The 22,932-nt window shown below is 30.6% G+C and overlaps 1 protein-coding gene across 1 annotated transcript; it reads left to right on the top strand.

Annotated features, from left to right (window-relative positions):
- The first annotated feature begins 3,267 nt into the window (after nucleotides 1–3,267).
- On the top strand, nucleotides 3,268–8,254 carry LOC114186113 (ERBB-3 BINDING PROTEIN 1). The gene is made up of 10 exons (XM_028074138.2): nucleotides 3,268–3,452; nucleotides 3,614–3,733; nucleotides 3,925–4,009; nucleotides 4,145–4,294; nucleotides 4,399–4,552; nucleotides 6,908–7,123; nucleotides 7,198–7,334; nucleotides 7,423–7,514; nucleotides 7,602–7,781; nucleotides 7,934–8,254. Exons 2-10 carry the CDS (start codon nucleotides 3,643–3,645, stop codon nucleotides 8,011–8,013), a joined length of 1,185 nt encoding a protein of 394 aa, XP_027929939.1. The 5' UTR covers nucleotides 3,268–3,452; nucleotides 3,614–3,642; the 3' UTR covers nucleotides 8,014–8,254.
- The last annotated feature ends 14,678 nt before the right edge of the window (nucleotides 8,255–22,932 follow it).

Genomic DNA, 22,932 nt, shown 5'->3' with positions numbered 1-22,932 from the left:
CACCGCTTTTTGCCATCTGAAAAGAAACAACACCATTTGAGGCAGAGTTCGTAATTGAAACCCGAAATACCTCCCAAGACTCTGGTAGAGTATTAAGCAACCATAATCCCATAACTTCGTCATCAAACTTTATGCCCATTCCTGACAATTGATCTAGGAGCCCTTGAAACTCATTTAAGTGATCAGAAATAGAAGAATTCTCCATGTACCTCAAATTCATAAAGCAATTTAACAAATACAATTTATTATTGCCCGACTTAGAAGCATACAAAGACTCAATCTTCTCCCACAAAGCTCTGGCATGTGTCTCATTAGCAATATGATTATAAACATTATCTTCAACATATTGCCGAATAAAACCACATACCTGTTGGTGCTCAAAGTCCCATTCTTCTTCAGACATAGAATCTAGCTTCTGTGTAGTAAAGACCGGAAGATGCGATTTCTTGACAAATAATAAATCTTTCATCTTGCCCTTCCACAAATGATAATTTGTACCATTCAAAGCAACCATCTTTGCATTTGCCTCCATCATTCAAGCAAGTAAATATAGCCCAACCAAGAGCTCTGATACCACTCTGATGGGGAAAACAATAACACAAACAATATACCAGAGAATGCAGCGGATATAATTTCAGTGTGTTCTGACTCTATTGTTCTGTCTCTCTATTTATTTTATAGCTCCCTCTCCACTAAGTTAAGTGAGACATTGACTTCTCAAATTTTAGACTTTTTCTCCACGTAGAAAGGGACCCCAATACCCAATTCCCCACACTTTCTTTGTCTGAAAACTTAAAACTAGTTTTTTACTTGCTTTATCTTTCAAAGTCCTGATTTTAAAAAGAAAAATTAACAAATGATAGAAACCAAATCTTATCGATGAATCAACAAACTTATCAAAGTCGATATGACGCATAAAGCAAACGAAAACAGGAACTAAGATCGTGAATTGAAATAATTGAAATCAGCAAAATTTAATTGAAAAATTAAAACTAAAAAATGATAACAAATGAAAATATTAAACTAAATTAAGAAAACAAAATTAGAAAACAGGATTAACCGGAAATAATAAAGTGGAAACAAAAAAAAAAAGTAAACTAAAATAAAATTAAAATTTGAGAAAAATCAAAAACTAAAATTGAAATAAACGAAAAGAAGAAATTGCAATTAACATAAAACATAAATAATAAATATAGAAATGAAATGTGATGGACAACAAATTCAAATATAAGAAATAATGCGAATTAAATAACGTAATATTAAATCAAAACAACAATCTAATTCCGAAAACATGAAGTAAAGTGTACATGAGTTACTTCTAGAATCGTAAAAACTCAAACAAAAAATAGTTTTACTGAATTTCATTAAATCTTAAATGCAAGAAAAATAAACAATTGATAGATTGTCCGTGACTAAAGATAGAAGTACAATTCAACATAATTAATAACTCTTGTTTATCAAATTGTTATTTTGTAAGATACATGTAATAAAATGAATTATTTTTAAGGCTAAAATTTAAATATTATTTATGTTGATTTCTAACTAAAATTAGACTTTTATCATAATAACATACATCGACATTTAATGTGGTAACTTATTACATAGTTTATATTATTTATTACATCAACATTTTTTTTAATCTTTTTATTTTTTTTAAAATGTACACCCAATAGTGTGTCATGTGTCACTTTGTAGTTTTTTTTTAAATGTCCACGTGTCAATCCAGTAACGTGTCACGTGTCAAAGTTCAATGTTTTATATTTAATTTGATCCCTATATTTGTTATTTTTGTTCAATTTAGTCCTAATTTTTGTTAACATTAACCGATTTGGTCCCTTTCCAAATTGAAACCAAATTTAATTTTTATATTAAAATTAACATTTTTTATTAAATATTTTTATATAATATATTAAAATTCATATCATTATAACTTTGATATAAAAATTAAATTTGATCACATCTTCGATAGGGACCAAATTGATAAATTGATTAATGTTAACAAAAATTGGGACTAAATTGAATATAGAACATTGACTTTGACACATGGCACGCTACTGAGTTGACACGTGGACATTTAAAAAAATTTTAAAAATAAAAAAATTCAAAAAAATCACGAAGTGACACGTGACGCACTACTATGTTGACATGTGTACATTTAAAAAAAAATCAAAAAAAATCAAAAAAATTTCAAAAAAATCACAAAGTGACATGTGGCCGTCACTGTTTATAGTCGTTAATAATTTAAACGATGTTAGCAAAAAAGGACCCAATTGAACAAAATTGAAGAAAATTAGAACCTATTTAAACAAAACCAAAACTAGGATTTATTTAAAAAAGCTTCACAAAAGTTGGAATAAAAAATGTATTTTAACCTTATTACATTGACCTCCTTTTAAGGTTGTACGTATCCCTTTTTAATACGGATCATGTCTAAGAGTAAGAGTTTGTTAAAAATATAAATATTATTGGAAATATAAATTCTACACATTGATGCCTAGAATTAAAGAAAACTATTTGTAAATTAAAAAATTTGGTCTATATTAAGCATATCTAAATTTCAAAACAAATGTACATGTAACTTATATTCAAATAATACCTTTATTTATAAGTAATTAGTGTAATTAACTCACATGATGTTAATGGGTTATGTACGTTGTAAAAGAAAAATATAATGTTTTTAAATAAAAAATGTTGATGTGGAATTTTAAAAGAATTTGGATATAATTGTAATTTGCATTTTTTTTATGGAAGTGTTAATATAATTTATTATATTTCTTAACTAGATAATTATACTTTATTAGTATAAAAATTCATAAATATATATCATAAAATAAAATAAAAAGACATATGAAAAGAATAATTATTAATGTTATTCTAATTTCAGACATATGAATATTATACATTTAAATTAATACCTAAAATACATTAAATCTTAATTAGTATTTAATAAAATTTATGTGAATTATACTAAATTAAAAACATTATAAATAATTTAGATTATTATTATTATGAATTAAATACAAAAATATATTTATATCTAATGATACACGAGCAAGTCAAATTATTATTATTTAAATAAAAATTTGTCTGCTGCTATCAACCCATTTATATTGTTAACTTGATATTTTGTACAGAATTATTACAGTAGGCATTAGAGTACCAAAAGGGTAATGTACTACAATATAATATATAAAATATAAAATTATAAAATTAAATCAAATAAATAAACTAAGGCGAGAAATGGAGTGTAAAAACCCTACTCAAAGGTTTGTACTCTTACAATGAAAATGAAAAATCCTATATAAGCCAAAGCTGTCTCTGTGGCTGTAACCCTAGTTGCACAGAGCCACCCTTTTGGTTCTACAAGACTCTCCTTTTCCATTTCTTTCCAGAGCCTTCACCTTCTTCATTCATTCTTTTTCTCTTTCATAATCCACAACAACATCTTAGCGGTGAGTGTTACCTCAAAATTCATTCGCAAATTTTCCTAAATTTTAATCCGGCTATTTGTTTGCCCTGTTTTTTTATTCTTTTTATCGACCCATCTGGATAAAGATTTGATTTTTGTTCTTGTTTTATTCATTTCTTGTCCCATCTCATTTGGGTGTCGTAGAGGTCAGAGGACTACATAGTTGTGCCACCATGTCGGACGAAGAAAGGGAGGAGAAGGAGTTGGATCTCTCTTCTGCCGAAGTGGTAACCAAATACAAGACAGCTGCTGAGATCGTTAACAGTGTGTTTCTCACTTTCTCAATGTCTTTTTGTTTTCTCAAACTCTGTTTGGGTTTTTGTTATTTTCTACCTTGTACACACTTTTTTTTTTTTGGTGGAATCCAATTGGAGTTCTGTTCTTTATATGTACATTTATATATACATTTATATGATGTCATAATGAACTTCATTGCTTGTCTATGATTTTTTCAGAGGCCTTGAAGTTAGTTATTTCAGAGTGCAAACCTAAGACAAAAATTGTGGACATCTGTGAGAAAGGGGATTCATATATCAGAGAGTAAGCTTGTGTTTATTCTTATAGAACAGAGCATTGCCTTTGAAATTTTAACATGTGTACATTTAATTGTTTTTTTTTGTTTTTTTTTATATTTGTAGAGTTTTGCTCATAGGGTTCGCTATTGTGTCTGTGTAGACAAACTGGAAATGTGTACAAGAATGTGAAGAGGAAGATTGAGAGAGGTGTTGCTTTTCCAACATGTTTATCAGTAAACAATGTTGTTTGCCATTTCTCCCCACTAGCCAGTGACGAGGCAGTTTTGGAAGAAGGTGATATATTAAAAATGTAAGATTTTCAATGCTTCAATTTGTGATTATTTGTGGGGAAATGGATTATGTGTATTTTGCTATTATTTGGACGTTGATGGTTGCTTCGTTGGTTGTTTGCAGTGATATGGCTTGTCATATAGATGGTTTCATTGCTGCTGTGGCTCACACCCATGTACTTCAGGATGGTCCTGTTACAGGAAGGGCAGCCGATGTCATTGCTGCTGCAAATACTGCTGCAGAGGTGGCCTTGAGGCTTGTAAGGCCAGGAAAGAAGGTAAACATTTGTAGCTAGTTTTTATTATGGTTGCATTTCAGTAATGGCTTGATTTTGTTTCACTACATTCGTTCTTGACTGTGCCTTTGTTTGATAGGTGTAAGTTCACATGATATATAAACAATTAAGCTTATTTAATTTGGAGTAATTAGGTTGGTTATGTGTGTTGTTGATGAAAGGTTCTTCTTCGTCTCAATGTGTGCCTTGTGGATTTTGATCTCTAAATGATGTAAACTGTTATGAGCTATGGATAAACTCCGGTGAAGCTTAATTGTCATAGTTACACTGATAGAGGTCATATATTTTTCTACTGGTAGTGTTGGCACTGTGTTCTGTGTAATGAATGTTATTATGGAATTTCTTTGAAGACTTGATTTCTTATTCTGATTGAAATCTTTGCTAAAAACTTCAGCTTAATATAATTCTTTGCAGTTTTCCACATTTTCTTAAAGTTGGTTAATTTGATTTATAACATATTGCTATTTGAGCAATTTATCTCTGTATGATGAAGAAATTATTGGCTATGGATAAATTCCAATGAAGCCTGTTTATGTCATAGTTACACTGACAGAGTATTGTTGATTTTGTTTGCCATTGTTTTGTTATTTTACCTGCACGATGTATCCTGTCATCCACTGTCATGAACCACTTTTTAACTCGGATGACATATTAGAAAAATTATTATCGGGGGATTATCTCCATATAACCTCTCCAAAATGTCTTACTCTGGTCCATAATATCATATTCTAATGTGTGAACTTATCTCTATATGATGAAGAGATCTTAGGCTATGGATAAAGTTCAATGATGCCTATTTCTGTCATAGTTACACTGATAGAGAGTTGTTCATACACTGTTCTATATATACCTGAGTGACTGATTAGTCTACCATGAAAGCATGTGTGCAATATAGGATGGTTCATGTAATGTGAAATATGTTTGTTTCTCAAGTTTTTTGTTGCATTTTGTATGCTAAATATGGTTACGTTAAAGGTTTAAGTTTTTTTGTAATCTCTTGATATACTTTTCTTGCTATAGATTTATCAGTGTAGATCTAAATTCTAACAATTTTAGCAAATGTTAAACCTATACTAAATGCAACTTTGCCGAGGTGATCAGTACCAATTTGGTTTCCTCTTTTCCCTGTTGCTGATACTAGAATTGGCTGGAAATAGTTTCATGGGTGTGCTGATTTATATAATCAGCATACTTGTCTTGTATAGCCAACATAGTGCCTTTATATACATTTTTATGTTACTGTAGTTTGCCTCTCTTGTTAGCCTTGTCAATATATGGTTGCATTTTGATTTTTTAGCAAAATATTAAATTTCTAAGGCAACTTTGCCGAGGTGATCAGTACCAAATTGGTTTCCTCTTTTCCCTGTTGCTGATACTAGAATTGGCTGGAAATAGTTTCATGGCTGTGCTGATTTATATAGTCAGCACACTTGTCTAGTATAGCCAACAAAACATAGTGCTTTAATATACATTTTGTTACTGAAATTTGCCTCTCTTGTTAGCCTTGTCAATGTGCGTTTGCGTTCTGATTTTTTAGCGAAATATTAAATTTGTAAGGCAACTTTGCCGAGGTGATCAGTACCAAATTGGTTCCCTCTTTTCCCTGTTGCCGATACTAGGAATTGGCTGAGAATAGTTTCATGGTTGTGCTGATACAGTCAGTACTCTTGTGTAGTATAGCCAACATACCATTACTTATCATTTACATGTCTTTAATCCCATTATTATTCTTTTAATGTTATTGTAATTGGCCTCTCTTGTTGGTCTTGTCTGTGTATATCTTGATTCTGATATTTGTAGAAATGTTTAAACTTTAACAAAGGCAACTTTGCCGAGGTGATCAGTATCATATTGGTTTCCTCCTTTCCCTGTTGCCGATACTAGAATTGGCTGAAAATAGTTTCATGGTTGTACTTGTTTATATTTTTGTTGCAGTACACTTGTCTAGTATAGCCAACATAAAAATACTCTATACAAATTATTACTTATCACTATTGTTTATAGAAATAGAAAAGAGGGAAACGGCATATTCAAACCATTAGTTTGGTATAGTTATTTTAATTATATCTGATGTGGCATTGAATACCGTTTCATTTACAAAAAACCTCAGTAAGGAAAACTTTGCTGTGATGATTAAGGGCCTATTGACTTCCTCCTTTCCCTATTGTTTAATTTAAAATAAGCTGAAATTTACCTTTTGGTTATGCTGATTTATTATTGTCAGCATGTTTGTCTATTTTAACTAGCACCATATTGACATGATTATTAATATTCAAATCTCCTTATTTTTAGAAAGAGATGTCCATTCTGTTGTTTAATCAAATTATTTTTTTACAGAACAAGGATGTAACTGAGGCAATTCAAAAGGTTGCTGCTGCCTATGACTGTAAAATTGTTGAGGGTGTTCTCAGCCACCAGATGAAGCAGTTTGTTATTGATGGGAATAAAGTTGTGCTCAGTTTGTCTAATCCAGAAACAAGGGTTGATGAAGCAGAGTTTGAGGAGAATGAAGTTTATGCAATTGATATAGTAACAAGCACAGGGGATGGCAAGGTAGGTTAGTTATATCAACATATTTACTAGAATGGTACACCATACGCTAGAAGTTAATTTTCCTTGTCTTGCAGCCCAAGTTGTTGGATGAGAAGCAGACAACCATTTATAAGAGGGCTGTTGACAAGAGTTATCACTTGAAGATGAAAGCATCTAGGTTCATCTTCAGTGAAATCAGTCAAAAGTTTCCAATTATGCCATTTTCTGCTAGGTAACCTTTATATTTTTCTACTGCTTCTATTGGTGTTCTATTTCTGATCCTTTCCTTTTCTCTTAAAATTTCGTTTGTTTTGTAACAGGGCTTTGGAAGAGAAAAGAGCTCGTCTGGGTTTAGTTGAATGTGTCAACCATGAGCTCTTGCAGCCATATCCTGTTCTGCATGAAAAGCCAGGTAAATAAAAAAAAAAAACTTTGACTGGTACCAAAATTACATCACCAAAGTGCCATTTATTTAAGCCTTTGAATCATTGTTTTTCAGGTGATTATGTTGCACACATCAAATTCACAGTCTTGTTGATGCCAAACGGGTCGGATAGGGTCACATCTCATCCACTCCAAGAATTGCAGCCTACAAAAACAATAGATGATCCTGATATTAAGGCCTGGCTAGCCTTGGGCACAAAAACAAAGAAAAAGGGTGGTGGAAAGAAGAAAAAAGGTAGGCTGGAAGAGTCTGTTGCTTTTAATATTATTCCTTGTGTTGTATCACACTTTTATATTATTGAACACAGCATTTACATATCTAAAATTTCATTATTCCTTGTGTTGAATGGCTCAACAAATAGCAATGCTTGCTTTTTTTTTTCACAGGTAAGAAAGGGGACAAGGTAGAAGAGTCAGCTGAAGCTGAGCCTATGGACTCAACAAATGGGGCCACTTCTCAAGATTGAGTTAACCCCCTCTTCTCCCCCCGAACAATGAAAGAGATTTTCTTTTCATTACCCCTTTTCAATTTTGGTACATTGTTCGCCAAATTGTATTTTGTTTGATTATGAATTTTAGTATAGTTTTCCGACCTTGATTCTAACAGCAATTTTCATATGGTTCCTTAAAAAAACCAAACCGTATACTGGTTTGGTTATTCATCCAAACTGTTTGATAATTTGATAAAATGGTTTGGTTTTTGGTGAACTGAATCTAAACTAAAACTAGTTTTGGGCTGATTTTTAAAGCCTAACCAGATTCAAATTGGTTTTTGAATCATTTTTTGTGAGAAACCCTCGATTTACTAGTTTTACAATAATTTGTGCAATAACCTAACTTTTGAGATAGTTTAAGTTGAATGGGTGAGAGCTGTCCTGGAGGGAAGATGAAACTAGAATAGGCTTTTTGCAAGAAGTTATCTCAAACATCTGAGTTAAAATAACATGAAGTTATCACTTCTTATACAAAATTTGATTTTATATATTTATATCCTTTATTTAAATTTATAAGATTGAAAACATTGTTATTGAAAGCCCCATTATAAAGTTAAATTTTTAAATTTGTATAATGGTAACGAGTATTAAATTAGAAGGAGGTCTTATGATTTAATTTAATTTATTCCATATGTGTTGTAATGTTGCAGCTCTTTCTGTGTATCCCATTGATTGTTTTTCTGTCCAAAACTTTCAGTAAATGATTAAACGAATTCATCTGTTAGGTTTTGCCTAGAGTGCTAATTCTGCGAAATAGAGAATTGATTATGTATGAAGGTGAGAATTGATTCCCATAATAGATTCTATAATGTCACGACTCCTTTTTCTTTGATTTCAAGTTTGGTTACCAAGATTCCACCATGAAGATTAGGCAATATATTCTAATTCAAACACAACAGCGTGTTGAACTTACCCATTTTCTTAATATGAACCTTTCAAATCCAATTTTACTAACAAGATTCACCCTTAAACAAACCAAGTTAAAGTTTTCCAAGTTGAATTATAGTTAGTCAATTTTGATGTGTTTTATTAATTAATGAACTGAGTTGTGGACGGTAGATATTTTGGGATTGATTATTGTTGGTTGATTATTCTTTACTAAGGATGATTATTAGTCAATCATCTCGGGTTGATTCTTCTTTGTTGATGGTCAATCATCTTTTTGGCTGACCATCTTTTGTCAATTGACGGTTATCTTGGATTGATCATCTTTTGTTGATCACTCTCGATTTGATCATCTTTTATTGATGGTCAATCCTTTTTGTTGTCGATCATCTTTTGACCCATCATCTTTTAGGTTGATCATCCTTTGTTGATGGTCGATTATCTTTTAACCACATGATTAGGCCAACAAAAAGGTAAAAATCCATAAGACCAATTATAAATAAAGGTCTAAGTATGATTGTTGTGAAATATGCATTACAACACTTAATACCTTTCTGATTAGTCACCTATTGACTTTAGTATCTTTAGTATCGGAGTGAGTACCTTCTGCAAGTATCATCAAGCGGCTTTGGACAGATGATAAACCTTGAAGATCAAACGGATAAGAGAAAGGAATGTTTCAAGACAAGCTATCTTTAAATTTTGGATACTAAACTAGTTACACCCAAAACAAGTTGATTTAATGACTTCTAGAGCAGTTATAGAAAATTAAATATAATTGTCATTCTAAAACTAAGTTTAATTAAATCATATATAAAAAATTGAAATTAAGTTTAACTTAAAAGTTTGATAAAAGGGATGTTTTAGATTGACATGTTAACATAAGTGCATGGAAATTTGTTAAAAGCTGAAGTTTGTATTTGTAGGATTATTAAGAAGTTTTTAGTGACTACCTTTTTGGAACATTTTTTTTTTGGAAATTTCATTTATGGTACTAATACCTTTTTATTTTCATACTAAAGAGTGAAAAAGTGGTCTTTTTATGAAAATTCATTTTTTAACTTATCTCCTATTGTAATCATTTTAATATTTAAAAAACATAAAAAATTGTTCAAACACTTTTTAAATATATTTTAGAGCTATATTTTGATTATAATATGTTGAGAATATAATACATGTTATTAAACATCCAACATATATTTAAATATATTTTTGGTTAAAATTAGGAAATTTTGATTTTGTTTGTTAAGTATTTATTTGTTTTTTTAGTTCTATCATATTTGAAATTATTTTTTAGTTTTTACAAAATGAGTAAATTTTAGATATTTTTGGATATTATATGTTGACATTATATCTAAACATAGCTTATATTCCTTAACATTATTATTTGTGGAGGTATCTTAATAATTTCAAGAAATTAAAATATATTGTATTGAAATTACTTGCAATTAGATTGTTTTTATTTCTTAAATAGTTTGTTTAGATAAAATAATTAAAATATTTTAGATTTTAGATTTTAATTTATATTTTAAGTCAAATTCAACTTCACCTTTGAGCTCGAATTGACTTAACTCGACCTTCAATCTAGGATGACTCGTGTGGACTTAGGCTTTGGCCAACTCATCTCGACATTCAATTGAGGTCAACTTAGCTTGACCTTTGGTCGAGGCCAACTTAGCTCGATCTTCAATCTCAGCCGATTTGATTGACCTTATCCTAGGTCGATTTGGCTCGATTATGCTCGGGTCGACTCGACTTGACCTTCTACCTCGACTAACTTGGCTCAACCTTCGATTCAAGCCGACTGACTCGATCTTCGATTTATGCCAATTTTGTTTGACCTTTGGTTTATGTCGAATTGGCTTGATCTTTGGTTTATGTCAAAATGACATGAACCGACATGGCTCAACTTTCAGCCCTGGTGACTTTGGTTGACATCTGGCTCAGGTTCATTCAGCATGATCAAACTTGACCTTTTTCAAAAATTGAGTCTGATCAATTCAGACTCATTATCTATATGTTAAAATGATTCAGACTGAGTTGAAGGTCGATATGAGTTAACTTTCTAGATTTGTAAACTTTTGCCATCGTGACCAATGAGAAATTTCACAACTTGTGGAATTTTTATTTCATTATTTTTTAATTGAATTTCAACTTCTATTATTTAAAATACATTCTTAAAATTCTTCAATTTCAACTTTCTTTTATTTTTTCATCCAAACAACTTATTTTACTTCAGAGAATTTTAAATTCTTTAAATAAATTAATTACTCTCTTAAATTTGAAAAAAACTTTTATGCAATATATATATATATATATATATATAATAGTTAATTACTTTGTATAATAATGAAAATTATAAGTAATATTTTTAATTTTAAAGGAGTCAAGTTAAAATACATTCATTTTATTTTAGAAAATGTTTAGTCTCCCTTTATACAATAATTTTGTTAAAAAAAAAGTTAAGGAATTCAAATAACTAATTTTGATTAAATATACATAATATCTTACAAACTTCATGTATGATGTGTTTTAATATATTCAAATGGTCATTTTTGTTATAAAATAATTGAGAAAAAGAAAATAGAGAGTAGAGACTGATATTATGTGTGTCATTTATCAATAGGAGAAGTTCTTATTTATAGATACAAAAGGCAACCCAAGAGATACAACTCAATGATTACAATACTAATGATAACATCATTAGCAATCAATCATAGGTAACTGCTAGCAACTCAATGGACATCCATAAATTTCATAATACTCCCCCTTGGGTGTACATTGATCAGAGAACGTGTCTCGTTAAAACATTACTAGGAAAAACCATGTGGGATAAAAACCTAGTCAAAGAAAAAGAATACATCATTCTTCATTCTTTTATATAATAATATTCATCACATCTTCTATTTCTTCCCCTCATATAAACTTACATATTGAAGATGACGAGTCCAATCTTGGGAACCAATTGCTCAAAGATTCTCCTTGGCAAAGACTTTGTAAATAAATCTTTAATATATCCTTCTTTCAATTGAGCAATACATACATTGTTGTTTTCATATATGTTTGTTGATTCCATTTTTCCTCATGTAATGCTAAAAGTTGCATGAGTTGACGATGTTGCTATTATGGTTTGTTTCACTGACTGCCATCAAATCATTGTGCCACCACATGTGAAGAAATATTTTGTTTGTGATCAACCATTGTGATGATCAAATAAATAATTTGCATCTACATAACTCATTCGATTTTGAATTAGTTGGATAAAAATAAGCCTATATTTAAAGTACCCTTAAGATAACGAAATATATGTTTTACACTGATTCAATGTCTTCTTATAGGTGAAGAATTATATGTTGCTTAACAAATTTACAATAAATACTATATCAAGTTGAGTACAATAAGAAAAATATATTAGTGCTCTTATAACATTAAAAATATGGTATTTATTAACCAAAAAGTTCTTCATCATTGTGAGGTCTAAAAGGACATGTATCAACATCTAATATCCTCACAATTGAAGTGCAAAAATGATATAATTTGTCCATATAGAACCTTTTAAGCAACTTCATTATATAAACCTTTTGATGTACAAACACACTTGTATTTAAATACTCAATTTGTAATCTTTAAACAAATCTTTGTACTTTCAAGATCTTTCATCTCAAATTCTTTTTTAAGCAATCAATTGTTTTTGTGAACTCATTACGAGTTTCAACGATGTTTATGTTATATGCATAAACAAAAATTATGACAAATTCATTTTTTGATATTTTCATATAAATACAATGATAAGTACCTTTCTTTTAACAAGTACTTACAAGAACAACTATACATCTTGATTGCTTTAATCCATAAAAGGGACTTGTTCAATTTTATTGAATCATCCACTTTAGAATTTACATTGTTGGGTAAATTAAATCCTTCAGGGATTTTCATATAATTATCATTCTTTATAATATTGTTTTGCGCAAAAATCCATTTTTACTCAATGAGTTTTACTCCTTCAAGTCCAAAAACCTTTTGTTTAACAAGCAAATCTAATTTTGCTTATATTTCATCTGTCCATTTGGCCAATCATTTCTTTATCGACAATCTTGATCCTCATTGTCACTTATAACATTCATTGTTATATTATATGCTAAAAAATCATCAAAGTTGACTTTGGTTCCATATTATCTTATTCATGACATAATTTATTGAGATCTCATCACTTTCAACAATTTCAGGTACCTATTGTTCTTTTGGAACCAAGGTTCTTTTGGAACCAAATTATTAATTATGTCAAATGAATTATCATTTGAATTTTGAGTTCACATTCTTTTGTATGAGGATCAAAAGAGATAATGATAATTCATTGCAACCAATATCTTTATCCAATTGTTTTCTTTCTCCCCCTAATGTTGGAAAAGCTTATTCATCAAAAATGATAGTGGACAAATTAAATTGTAAATATGTCTCCTATCCAATATATATTCTCAATCGTCTCTAAAGACTCATCATAGTCCCTTTTGGTAGGAAAATTCGATCATATACAAAAATTCTTAAATGAGACAATTAGGTTACTGACAAAAAACCAAATGCATAATAGAATAATTATGATAATTTGTTGGCTTGATGCGAATTAATCTTGTAGCATGTAAAATTGCATATCTTCAAGTAGTCATTGAAAGATTAGCTTTCATAAGTAATGATCTTGCAACCAACTTTAGATGTTTTATTCATAATTCTACAAGTCCATTTTGAGCATGAACATATGTTATATTGGATGTTCAACTTCAATTCTCATTGACATACAATACTCATGAAAAGTATAAGATGTAAATTCACTAGTATTATTAAGACAAATTTTCTTAAACGGATAATCTGGGAAGTGATATCTTAATTTAACTAATTGTGTTAATACTTTGTGTAACATCCCTAAGAAATATTACTTAATTAAATAAATAATTAAAGAAAAGAAATTAAAACATCAAGATGTTATTATTCCCAAAACGAGAGAAAATTTAAAAATGTTTAAACATCGCGCCAAAATTATTAAAATCGTAGTATTAAAGCTTTACAATTTCCAAAGTCCAAAATCATAAATGATAACATAATAAAAAAATCCCTAACTTTAATCCCAGCTAGCTCTCACTCTGTCGCCTGAGCATCCTCAGCATCATCTGTATCAACATCTGCTCTTGTGTAACGAATCACACGATCATCGCCATACACAAACAGAAAGAGTTAGCTGATAAAAAAATAACGATAACATATATATAATACACAAGATAAATCATACACCCATCTTAATCAATCTACGTAGTTCTTGGCCAAGACCTTAACCCCAAGACCTTTCAGTCTTCAAATCACACAAATGGTTAGCCTTGGACTCGGGAATATGATGCTCACACGAACCTGCCTGCTCGTGGTTCTGCCTCTACGAACCTTCTCGCTCGTAGTCCTGCTCTACGAACCTTTCCGCTCGTAGTCCTGCTCTACGGACCTACCCGCCCGTAGTCCAACACATGTGATCCATCAGCCACGTACCTCCCCGCACGTAGCATCTCTCAAGCGTGAGCACAGAACATACGAACCTACCTCGCTCGTATCCTCACGCGAGAGTAACTAGATATGAACCTCCCTGCTCATATCATCACATGTTAACCACCATCCATGAACCTACCCGTTCATGGCATAACATCTCCCGATCCAAGTATAGCATCATTGCTTAAACACAACACACACACAAAACGTAGTATGCAATATTATAGCCTGGCGCAGCCCCAAGCGCCGCCAAGCGAAACTAGACCATACCACCTGGCGGTACCTCCTCACCGCCAGGCGCCACAACCTTACCATACACACTATTTTACAGACACCGCCTGGCGGAGCACACCTTGCCGCCAGGCGCTACGCAGTATAGGGGCCTCTCACGTTGCAACTATCGCCTGGCGGATATCAATAGACCACCAGGCGCCATACCAGAGGCATTCTGTTGTTGGTTTTGGCACCCAATTTGGTTGGTTCTACAATTCAGATTGCTCCAAGGTATACTGCGTATTTGTTTTCCAGGAACTGATTCTGATTTTCCACCAATCTCAACCTGATTTGATTTCTCTATAACTCATATTTATCATTCAACCATTTTCAAACTAGGTGTTCCACCCACAACACTCTAAATACATCATTACTAACCCAACTTAGAACAAAACAAGTCTTACTTAATTCGTGTACCAAGTCAGCTCATTAGCAATCCTAGACTTAACTAATTGGTTATGCATCCTTTCCATTTTCCCTTACTATGCCTAATATCACACTCTCTACTCGTAAACACTTCTATAATACTTCACTCATATATACTTGTTTCCCATGTTTATACCACTAATTTCAGCTGCTCAACTATCCACATTGAATCTCCACCAGTGCCTATACTCCAGGACCTCTATACAAATCTGAAATCGTAATTTATAATTCAGCATAAACCCAATTATTACTTGTTTCCTTTCTATCTAACTTCCTCATTCCCTCTTCCTTTATAGGCTAAAGAAGTCTTGAATACTCACATCTCGATATATATATATATATATATATATATATATATATATATATATATATTCTCCATCCCTTACCATTTTGTACTTTATCTCTTTCCTACTTATCACTTATCTAATTAGTCCCATCATGACACATTTCCCATACTCGTTGGCAAATCACCCCGAGTAAAGCATTCTCACCAACTCCTTTCCAAGCCTTAATCACCATAACTTCCTGGCACCAATTCTTCCTATTTTAAAAGGTCAAATCTTTTGTCCTAATCCCCTAATACCAACATCCTTCACAACCATCCAGTCAAACCACACAACTGGCCCAGTTCCAGACATCGCCTGGTGGCTAACAAGGTGTCGTCAGGCGGTACAACAGTACCTGCACACACACCAAGTTTGTCTACACCAACCACGAGTCCCCCACTTCCTTGGTTTGACACCCAATTCAATTTACCAACCCATGCCTATTCATCTCAAATTCACCAATCACAGTCCAATATTATCCCCTTTCGCGTCATATAATCATGGATACAATTAACATCAATTCATTTCTTCTTCCCTTACAAAGACCCAATCCCACCCGTGATTGTTCATACATGGCTTCCTAAAAACACCATCAGACTTTAATGCCAAATAAAATTAACACAACAGTATTCACAAAAATCACCTTCAGAAGTCAAATGACCATTGCACCAATCGAGAGCCAAGAAAAACACGAACTGTGTCCCACTGCCTGGTAGATATTCATCACCGCCAGGCGATTCAAGCCAAAATCAAGAACGTAACCAATATTTGATGTGCCGCCTGGCGATAGGGGTTGAGCCGCCAGGCGATTTCTGGGAAAAATCAAGAAACCTCGATAAAATAGTGCACAACAAAGTTGGAATCATGCAATATTTCATGGCAACACACAATTATTCAAATACAAATCACCAAACATAAGAGACGACTCTTGTTACCTGGATTCCTTGCTAAAATGTGAATTTAATGTGTCTTTAACCCCAAAACACTCTTGTTCTTTGCTTGCACCCCCGAAACTGATTTTCCACTCCAATTCTTCTTTGTAGTACGTGCCAATAGGCCAAAACTCGGTGCCCAACACTCACACCACGGTTCCAGGTCTCTCTCACCCTAATTACTCTCTCTCCCTCTCTCTCAAAATTAATCCACTCTTAATTACCCTTTAACACCCTAAAACGAAAATTAAGTTAAAATGTGTTTTTAATGGTTATTCAATACCCTTTACAAAATATATTTCAGCCTTCTAGGCTGCCTTTCTTGGCTGCTAGGGTTTCTAAACCCTTTCATATTCATGCCAAGGAAAATTTGGCAAAAAAAGAGCAAATTTGTTCTCAACAAGGTTAAAACCCACAATCCATCAATTACCAAATCAAATGCACAACCAAATCAACCAATTCATATTTGTGATAATTCTTACAATTTTTAGGATTTTATTATCACGTCCAACATTCAAGTATATCATCAAAATAATGCATAAGTTAAAATAACACATAATCACCATCAGACTTTAATGCCAAATAAAATTAACACACAATAGTATTCACAAAAATCACCTTTAGAAGTCAAATGACCACTGCACCAATCGAGAGCCAAGAAAAACGCGAACTGTGTCGCACTGTCTGGTAGATATTCATTGCCGCCAGGCGGTTCAAGCCAAAATCAAGAACATAACCAATATCTGATGTGCCGCCCGGCGATAGGGGTTGAGCCGTCAGGCGGTTTCTGGGAAAAATCAAGAAACCTCGATAAAACAGTGCACAACAGAGTTGGAATCATGCAATATTTCATGGCAATACACAATTATTCAAATACAAATCACCAAACATAAGAGACGACTCCTGTTACCTGGATTCCTTGCTAAAATGTGAATTTAATGTGTCTTTAACCCCAAAACACTCTTGTTCTTTGCTTGCACCCCCGAAACTGATTTTCCACTCCAATTCTTCTCTACAGTACGTGCCAATAGGCCAAAACTCGCTGCCCAACACTCACACCACGGTTCCAGGTCTCTCTCACCCTAATTACTCTCTCTCCCTCTCTCTCAAAATTAATCCACTCTTAATTACCCTTTAAACCCTAAAACGAAAATTAAGTTAAAATGTGTTTTTAATGGTTATTCAATACCCTTTACAAAATATATTTCAGCCCTCTAGGCTGCCTTTCTTGGCTGCTAGGGTTTCTAAACCCTTTCATATTCATGCCAAGGAAAATTTGGCAAAAAAAAAGAGCAAATTTGTTCTCAACAAGGTTAAAACCCACAATCCATCAATTACCAAATCAAATGCACAACCAAATCAACCAATTCATATTTGTGATAATTCTTATAATTTTTAGGATTTTATTATCACGTCCAGCATTCAAGTATATCATCAAAATAATGCATAAGTTAAAATAACATATAATCACCATCAGACTTTAATGCCAAATAAAATTAACACACAACAGTATTCACAAAAATCACCTTCAGATGTCAAATGACCACTGCACCAATCGAGAGCCAAGAAAAACGCGAACTGTGTCGCACTGCCTGGTAGATATTCATTGCCGCCAGGCGGTTCAAGCCAAAATCAAGAACATAACCAATATCTGATGTGCCGCTTGGCGATAGGGGTTGAGCCGTCAGGCGGTTTCTGGGAAAAATCAAGAAACCTCGATAAAACAGTGCACAACATAGTTGGAATCATGCAATATTTCATGGCAACACACAATTATTCAAATACAAATCACCAAACATAAGAGACGACTCCTGTTACCTGGATTCCTTGCTAAAATGTGAATTTAATGTGTCTTTAACCCCAAAACAATCTTGTTCTTTGCTTGCACCCCCGAAACTGATTTTCCACTCCAATTCTTCTTTGCAGTACGTGCCAATAGGCCAAAACTCGGTGCCCAACACTCACACCACGGTTCCAGGTCTCTCTCACCCTAATTACTCTCTCTCCCTCTCTCTCAAAATTAATCCACTCTTAATTACCCTTTAAACCCTAAAACGAAAATTAAGTTAAAATGTGTTTTTAATGGTTATTCAATACCCTTTACAAAATATTTTTCAGCCCTCTAGGCTGCCTTTCTTGACTGCTAGGGTTTCTAAACCCTTTCATATTCATGCCAAGGAAAATTTGGCAAAAAAAAGGAGCAAATTTGTTCTCAACAAGGTTAAAATCCACAATCCATCAATTACCAAGTCAAATGCACAACCAAATCAACCAATTCATATTTGTGATAATTCTTACAATTTTTAGGATTTTATTATCACGTTCAGCATTCAAGTATATCATCAAAATAATGCATAAGTTAAAATAACACATAATTGGCATCCGTATGACTTAAACCCAAGTTCTCTCATACAATTAAAGTACCCCAACCACTTGAGCTAATACTTTTTCACATTATAACACTCCGCATTAAATTCCTTAAATGCTCCTATTACCCGCATTTATTAAATAATTATTTAATTAACTATTTAATTTTCTCGGGTCTTACACTTTGCAAATGCTTGATTGCAAGATGATAATAAACAAACGTGTGACCATTTAGTTGATGCATCAATTAAACCATGAAATATCTAAATGATCCACATGATGGGTGCATTGGACCACAAAATCACCCTGTATTCATTCCAAAAGAGGAGATTAACTCATTTCTAAAGTTTTCTGGTGATGGTCTTATTATCAACTTTCCTTGTAAACATGTATTACATGAGAAATCATTGGATTGAAGAAAATTTTGACTCTTAAGTGGGTGTCCACAAGATTTTTCAACTATTTTTTCGCATAATGATAGATCTAGGATGACCCAATTGATCATGCCAACCAAGGAATTCTTTTTTGATTCGTAAACTTCTGGTTTACAATGATATGCATTTCAATTGTACTAATACATGTGTAGTACAAGGCATAAGAGAAGATTGATAATTTCTCCAATACACATTTTTTTTATTCAACCCAAGTCCATTGATATAAAAATATTTCATATCTCCTTCATTGTTTGTCTCAATATGAAATCTATTTAGACAAATATATTTAGTCTTCATTGTAGAAGTGTAGTAGCTCTTCTGGAACCTTTAAAACATTATTTGTGATATAAAAATAATGTTAATATTGACTTCTCGAATAAGCAAATAAGAGAAAAATAAATTAATAATCTTGAGAGTTTAATTATTGCACTATCAACAAAATATAATATATTTAGTCTATGCAATATTACTGCATATCAAAGTGTGTGTATATATATATATATATATATATATATATATATATATATATATATATATATATATATATATATATATATATATATATATATATATATATATATAATCAAAACCATGAGTCAAATAAAATAACATTATATATTAAAAATCAGCAAATCCATACAAACAAAATGCTTAGGTTTTAATAACCATATTTTATTAAAAACTCATTGTATCAAATATTTAATCCAAATAAAATGCAATGTCGCATATAAAGATATTTAACAAAACCTCAAACACATATATACAAAATCACCTTATACATTTAATAATAAATATTCATTATACATTTTTATAACAATATATAATATTTAATTATATTTATTCTATTATTATGGATAAAAAGATATATATTATTGTACATGAACGCTGAAATTTTTAAAATTAAGAACATATGAGTTATTATAAATATTATGAAAATAAATATTTCAAAATATATTTTAATTTATTTTTCACATGTATTTTATATTTTGAAATATTAAGATTGTAAATAAATATTAAGATTATGCATGCACATAGTCAATTAAGTGAATTATTTTTTCAAACATAAACAAATGATTATATAATGATCATAGTTGATTACATAATTCAATAAAAACAACACACATGTAATGTAAATAAATTTTGGCTAACTAATCAGGCTAATCCAGCACATCGAAATAGGAGAATGGAGAGAAAGGAGGAACAAAAGCTATGTCAGCGAACAAGAAAGAAAGTATTGGAATAAGGAAAATACAACCAAATGTGGCTAATGGGGAACACATGTTCTTTATTAGAAGTTGTAATCCATAGCCCTTTCCTCCAATGACTTTCTTCTTCTACCATGCAACACTCAACTTGCGAAGGTGTACTAAAATGAAAGGCATTAAGAAATTATAAGAATAATCTCAATGCCAATGCAATAAAAGAGAATCAAAGACTTCACAACATGAATATGGCGAGAGATTTTAGGAATTTTAAGAAATTAAGATATAACATTTCAGTTACTTATAAATTGAATTCTTTTTATTTTTTTAAATAGTTTATTAGGATAAAGTTTATAAAATAATAATAATAATAATAATAATAATAATAATAATAATAATAATAAATGTTCATTATACACTCATTTCACATATACATTTCATAATATAGAAGAAAATTTGATTCTTCTTACTTATACATAACCAACATCAAACATGCATATTTTATATAGTAATAATACCATCGAGAATTCACCTTAAATTAATTAAATTATAATAAAAAATAATTTAATATATAAAAATATATTGTACTCTCACATAGAAACTTTTTCTGCCATTTTACACAAAAAACACAAATTCTTATTACTTCCATCACCAATGAGGTGATTAATGTTTCCATCTTCCATTTCATTTAGTTTAGCAAAATAATAATAATAATATGAAGATGAGTGACATTTATATGGCCAAAAACAAAATCATCGTCTTTATAAACACAAAGTGTATTTATATGTTATTCTCCTGTTTTTAGGATGCTTTGATGTAAGACAAGTATGACTCAAATGGCCTTTACCACCATAGTGATCAATTATATTGTCATATTATTTGTCATTGTTTTCATCTTTTTCTTTACCCTTTTCACACTATTGAAATTTTCTTTATGACCATGAAAATATATTAAATGTTGCTATATTCACTTCTAGGAACAAAACATAACCAATTTAGTCTTATGGATGTTGCTGCATTCACTTATGGGAATGAAGCATAATCAATTTGGTCTCATGATTTTTCATTAAAACTTATTGTTTTGTTTGGCCATAAGAAGACATTCGGATGCTTTATTTGCACCTTCTTTCCTTCTTTTCCTTTTTTTTAGAGTATCATCAAGACCCATTGCATCTAGATGTATTTCAACCTCTAATACTCAAGAAGATGAATAATTTTTCCTTGTAATATCAAAAGTCACAAATTCAAATTTTGTAAGGTTTGACTTGTTTAAAACTGACTCATAAAATATTGATAATAATCAAATTTTATCTATGAAACTATAAAATTAATATAGACAATAATAATAATAATAATAATAATAATATAAGACAAATATGAAAATTGATAAAGTCAAATAATTTTTTATCACAAAAAAGAAGAATATAAGAAAAGATTGACATTAATAAGGAAATGATAGCCTGAATTGAGGTACATAAGTATTGTCCTTGAAGAGAAAATGTTTCTACTAACTCAGTTGTATAGCCTTCGTGCTGATAACATGTTATCAAATAATTGAGAGAAAGAAGATAGAGAGTAAAGACTGATTCTTTGTGTGTCATTTATCAATAGGAGATACAAATACTAATGATAACATCAATAACAATCAATCATAAGTAACTGCTAACAACTCAATGGACATCCATAAATTTCATAACAATTTTACATTTATTAGTACATTATTAAAAGAGAATAAAAAAGTGAAAACAATGCCTACAACAATTTTATAATAACGAAATATAATGATTATACTTATTTTTTTAAATATATCTACTATTACAATAAAATTATATGCTAAAATATAAAAAGAAATTATAAAAATATGCACAAAAAACGTATTTGTATTCTTCTTACTTTTTTAACAAAAAGAAACTATTAAGCTAGAAAAGCTGTGTTATTTTATTTTTTTTATGATTTTTTAAACAAATAGACATACATATTGCTAAGATAAAAAGAAGAGTTCAATTTTTATAATTATTTATAACAATATTTTTACATTATTAATAATAATAATAATAATTATTATTATTAGATCCTAAAAAATGTAATAATTAAAAAGATATAAATATGGTTAACATTTTAAATGAAAGATAAAATTGTTTATTATTTGTAATTTAAAAAGTTTATTTGTTTTTTAAAATTTAAAATTTAGTGAATAATTATTCAATCAGAAAAGTATTATTAAATATAATTAGATATTCATTGATATTTTTAGATATTGTTTATTGTTGATATATTAAAATATTGTTGGATATAACTAAAGATTATTGTTAGATAATGATAAAAATGAAATATAGACTATAAATATATAAATAAATAAATAAATAAGCAATTAGAATTTTAAAATACATTTGTAAGAAAAAATTAAAATATATCAATAAAATAAATAAGTAGAACAATGTATTTGTTGTTAATTATGTAGAAAAATAAATAAAATAATAAGTAAAGATATAGTGCGTAAAAACCCTACTCCATTGTTTGT

Source organism: Vigna unguiculata, chromosome 5 (genome assembly GCF_037176805.1).
Source record: "Vigna unguiculata cultivar grain cowpea cultivar isolate G323 ecotype 2 chromosome 5, ASM3717680v1, whole genome shotgun sequence".
Classification (NCBI taxonomy): domain Eukaryota; kingdom Viridiplantae; phylum Streptophyta; class Magnoliopsida; order Fabales; family Fabaceae; genus Vigna; species Vigna unguiculata.
This window is presented reverse-complemented; position numbering and strand designations above follow the sequence as displayed.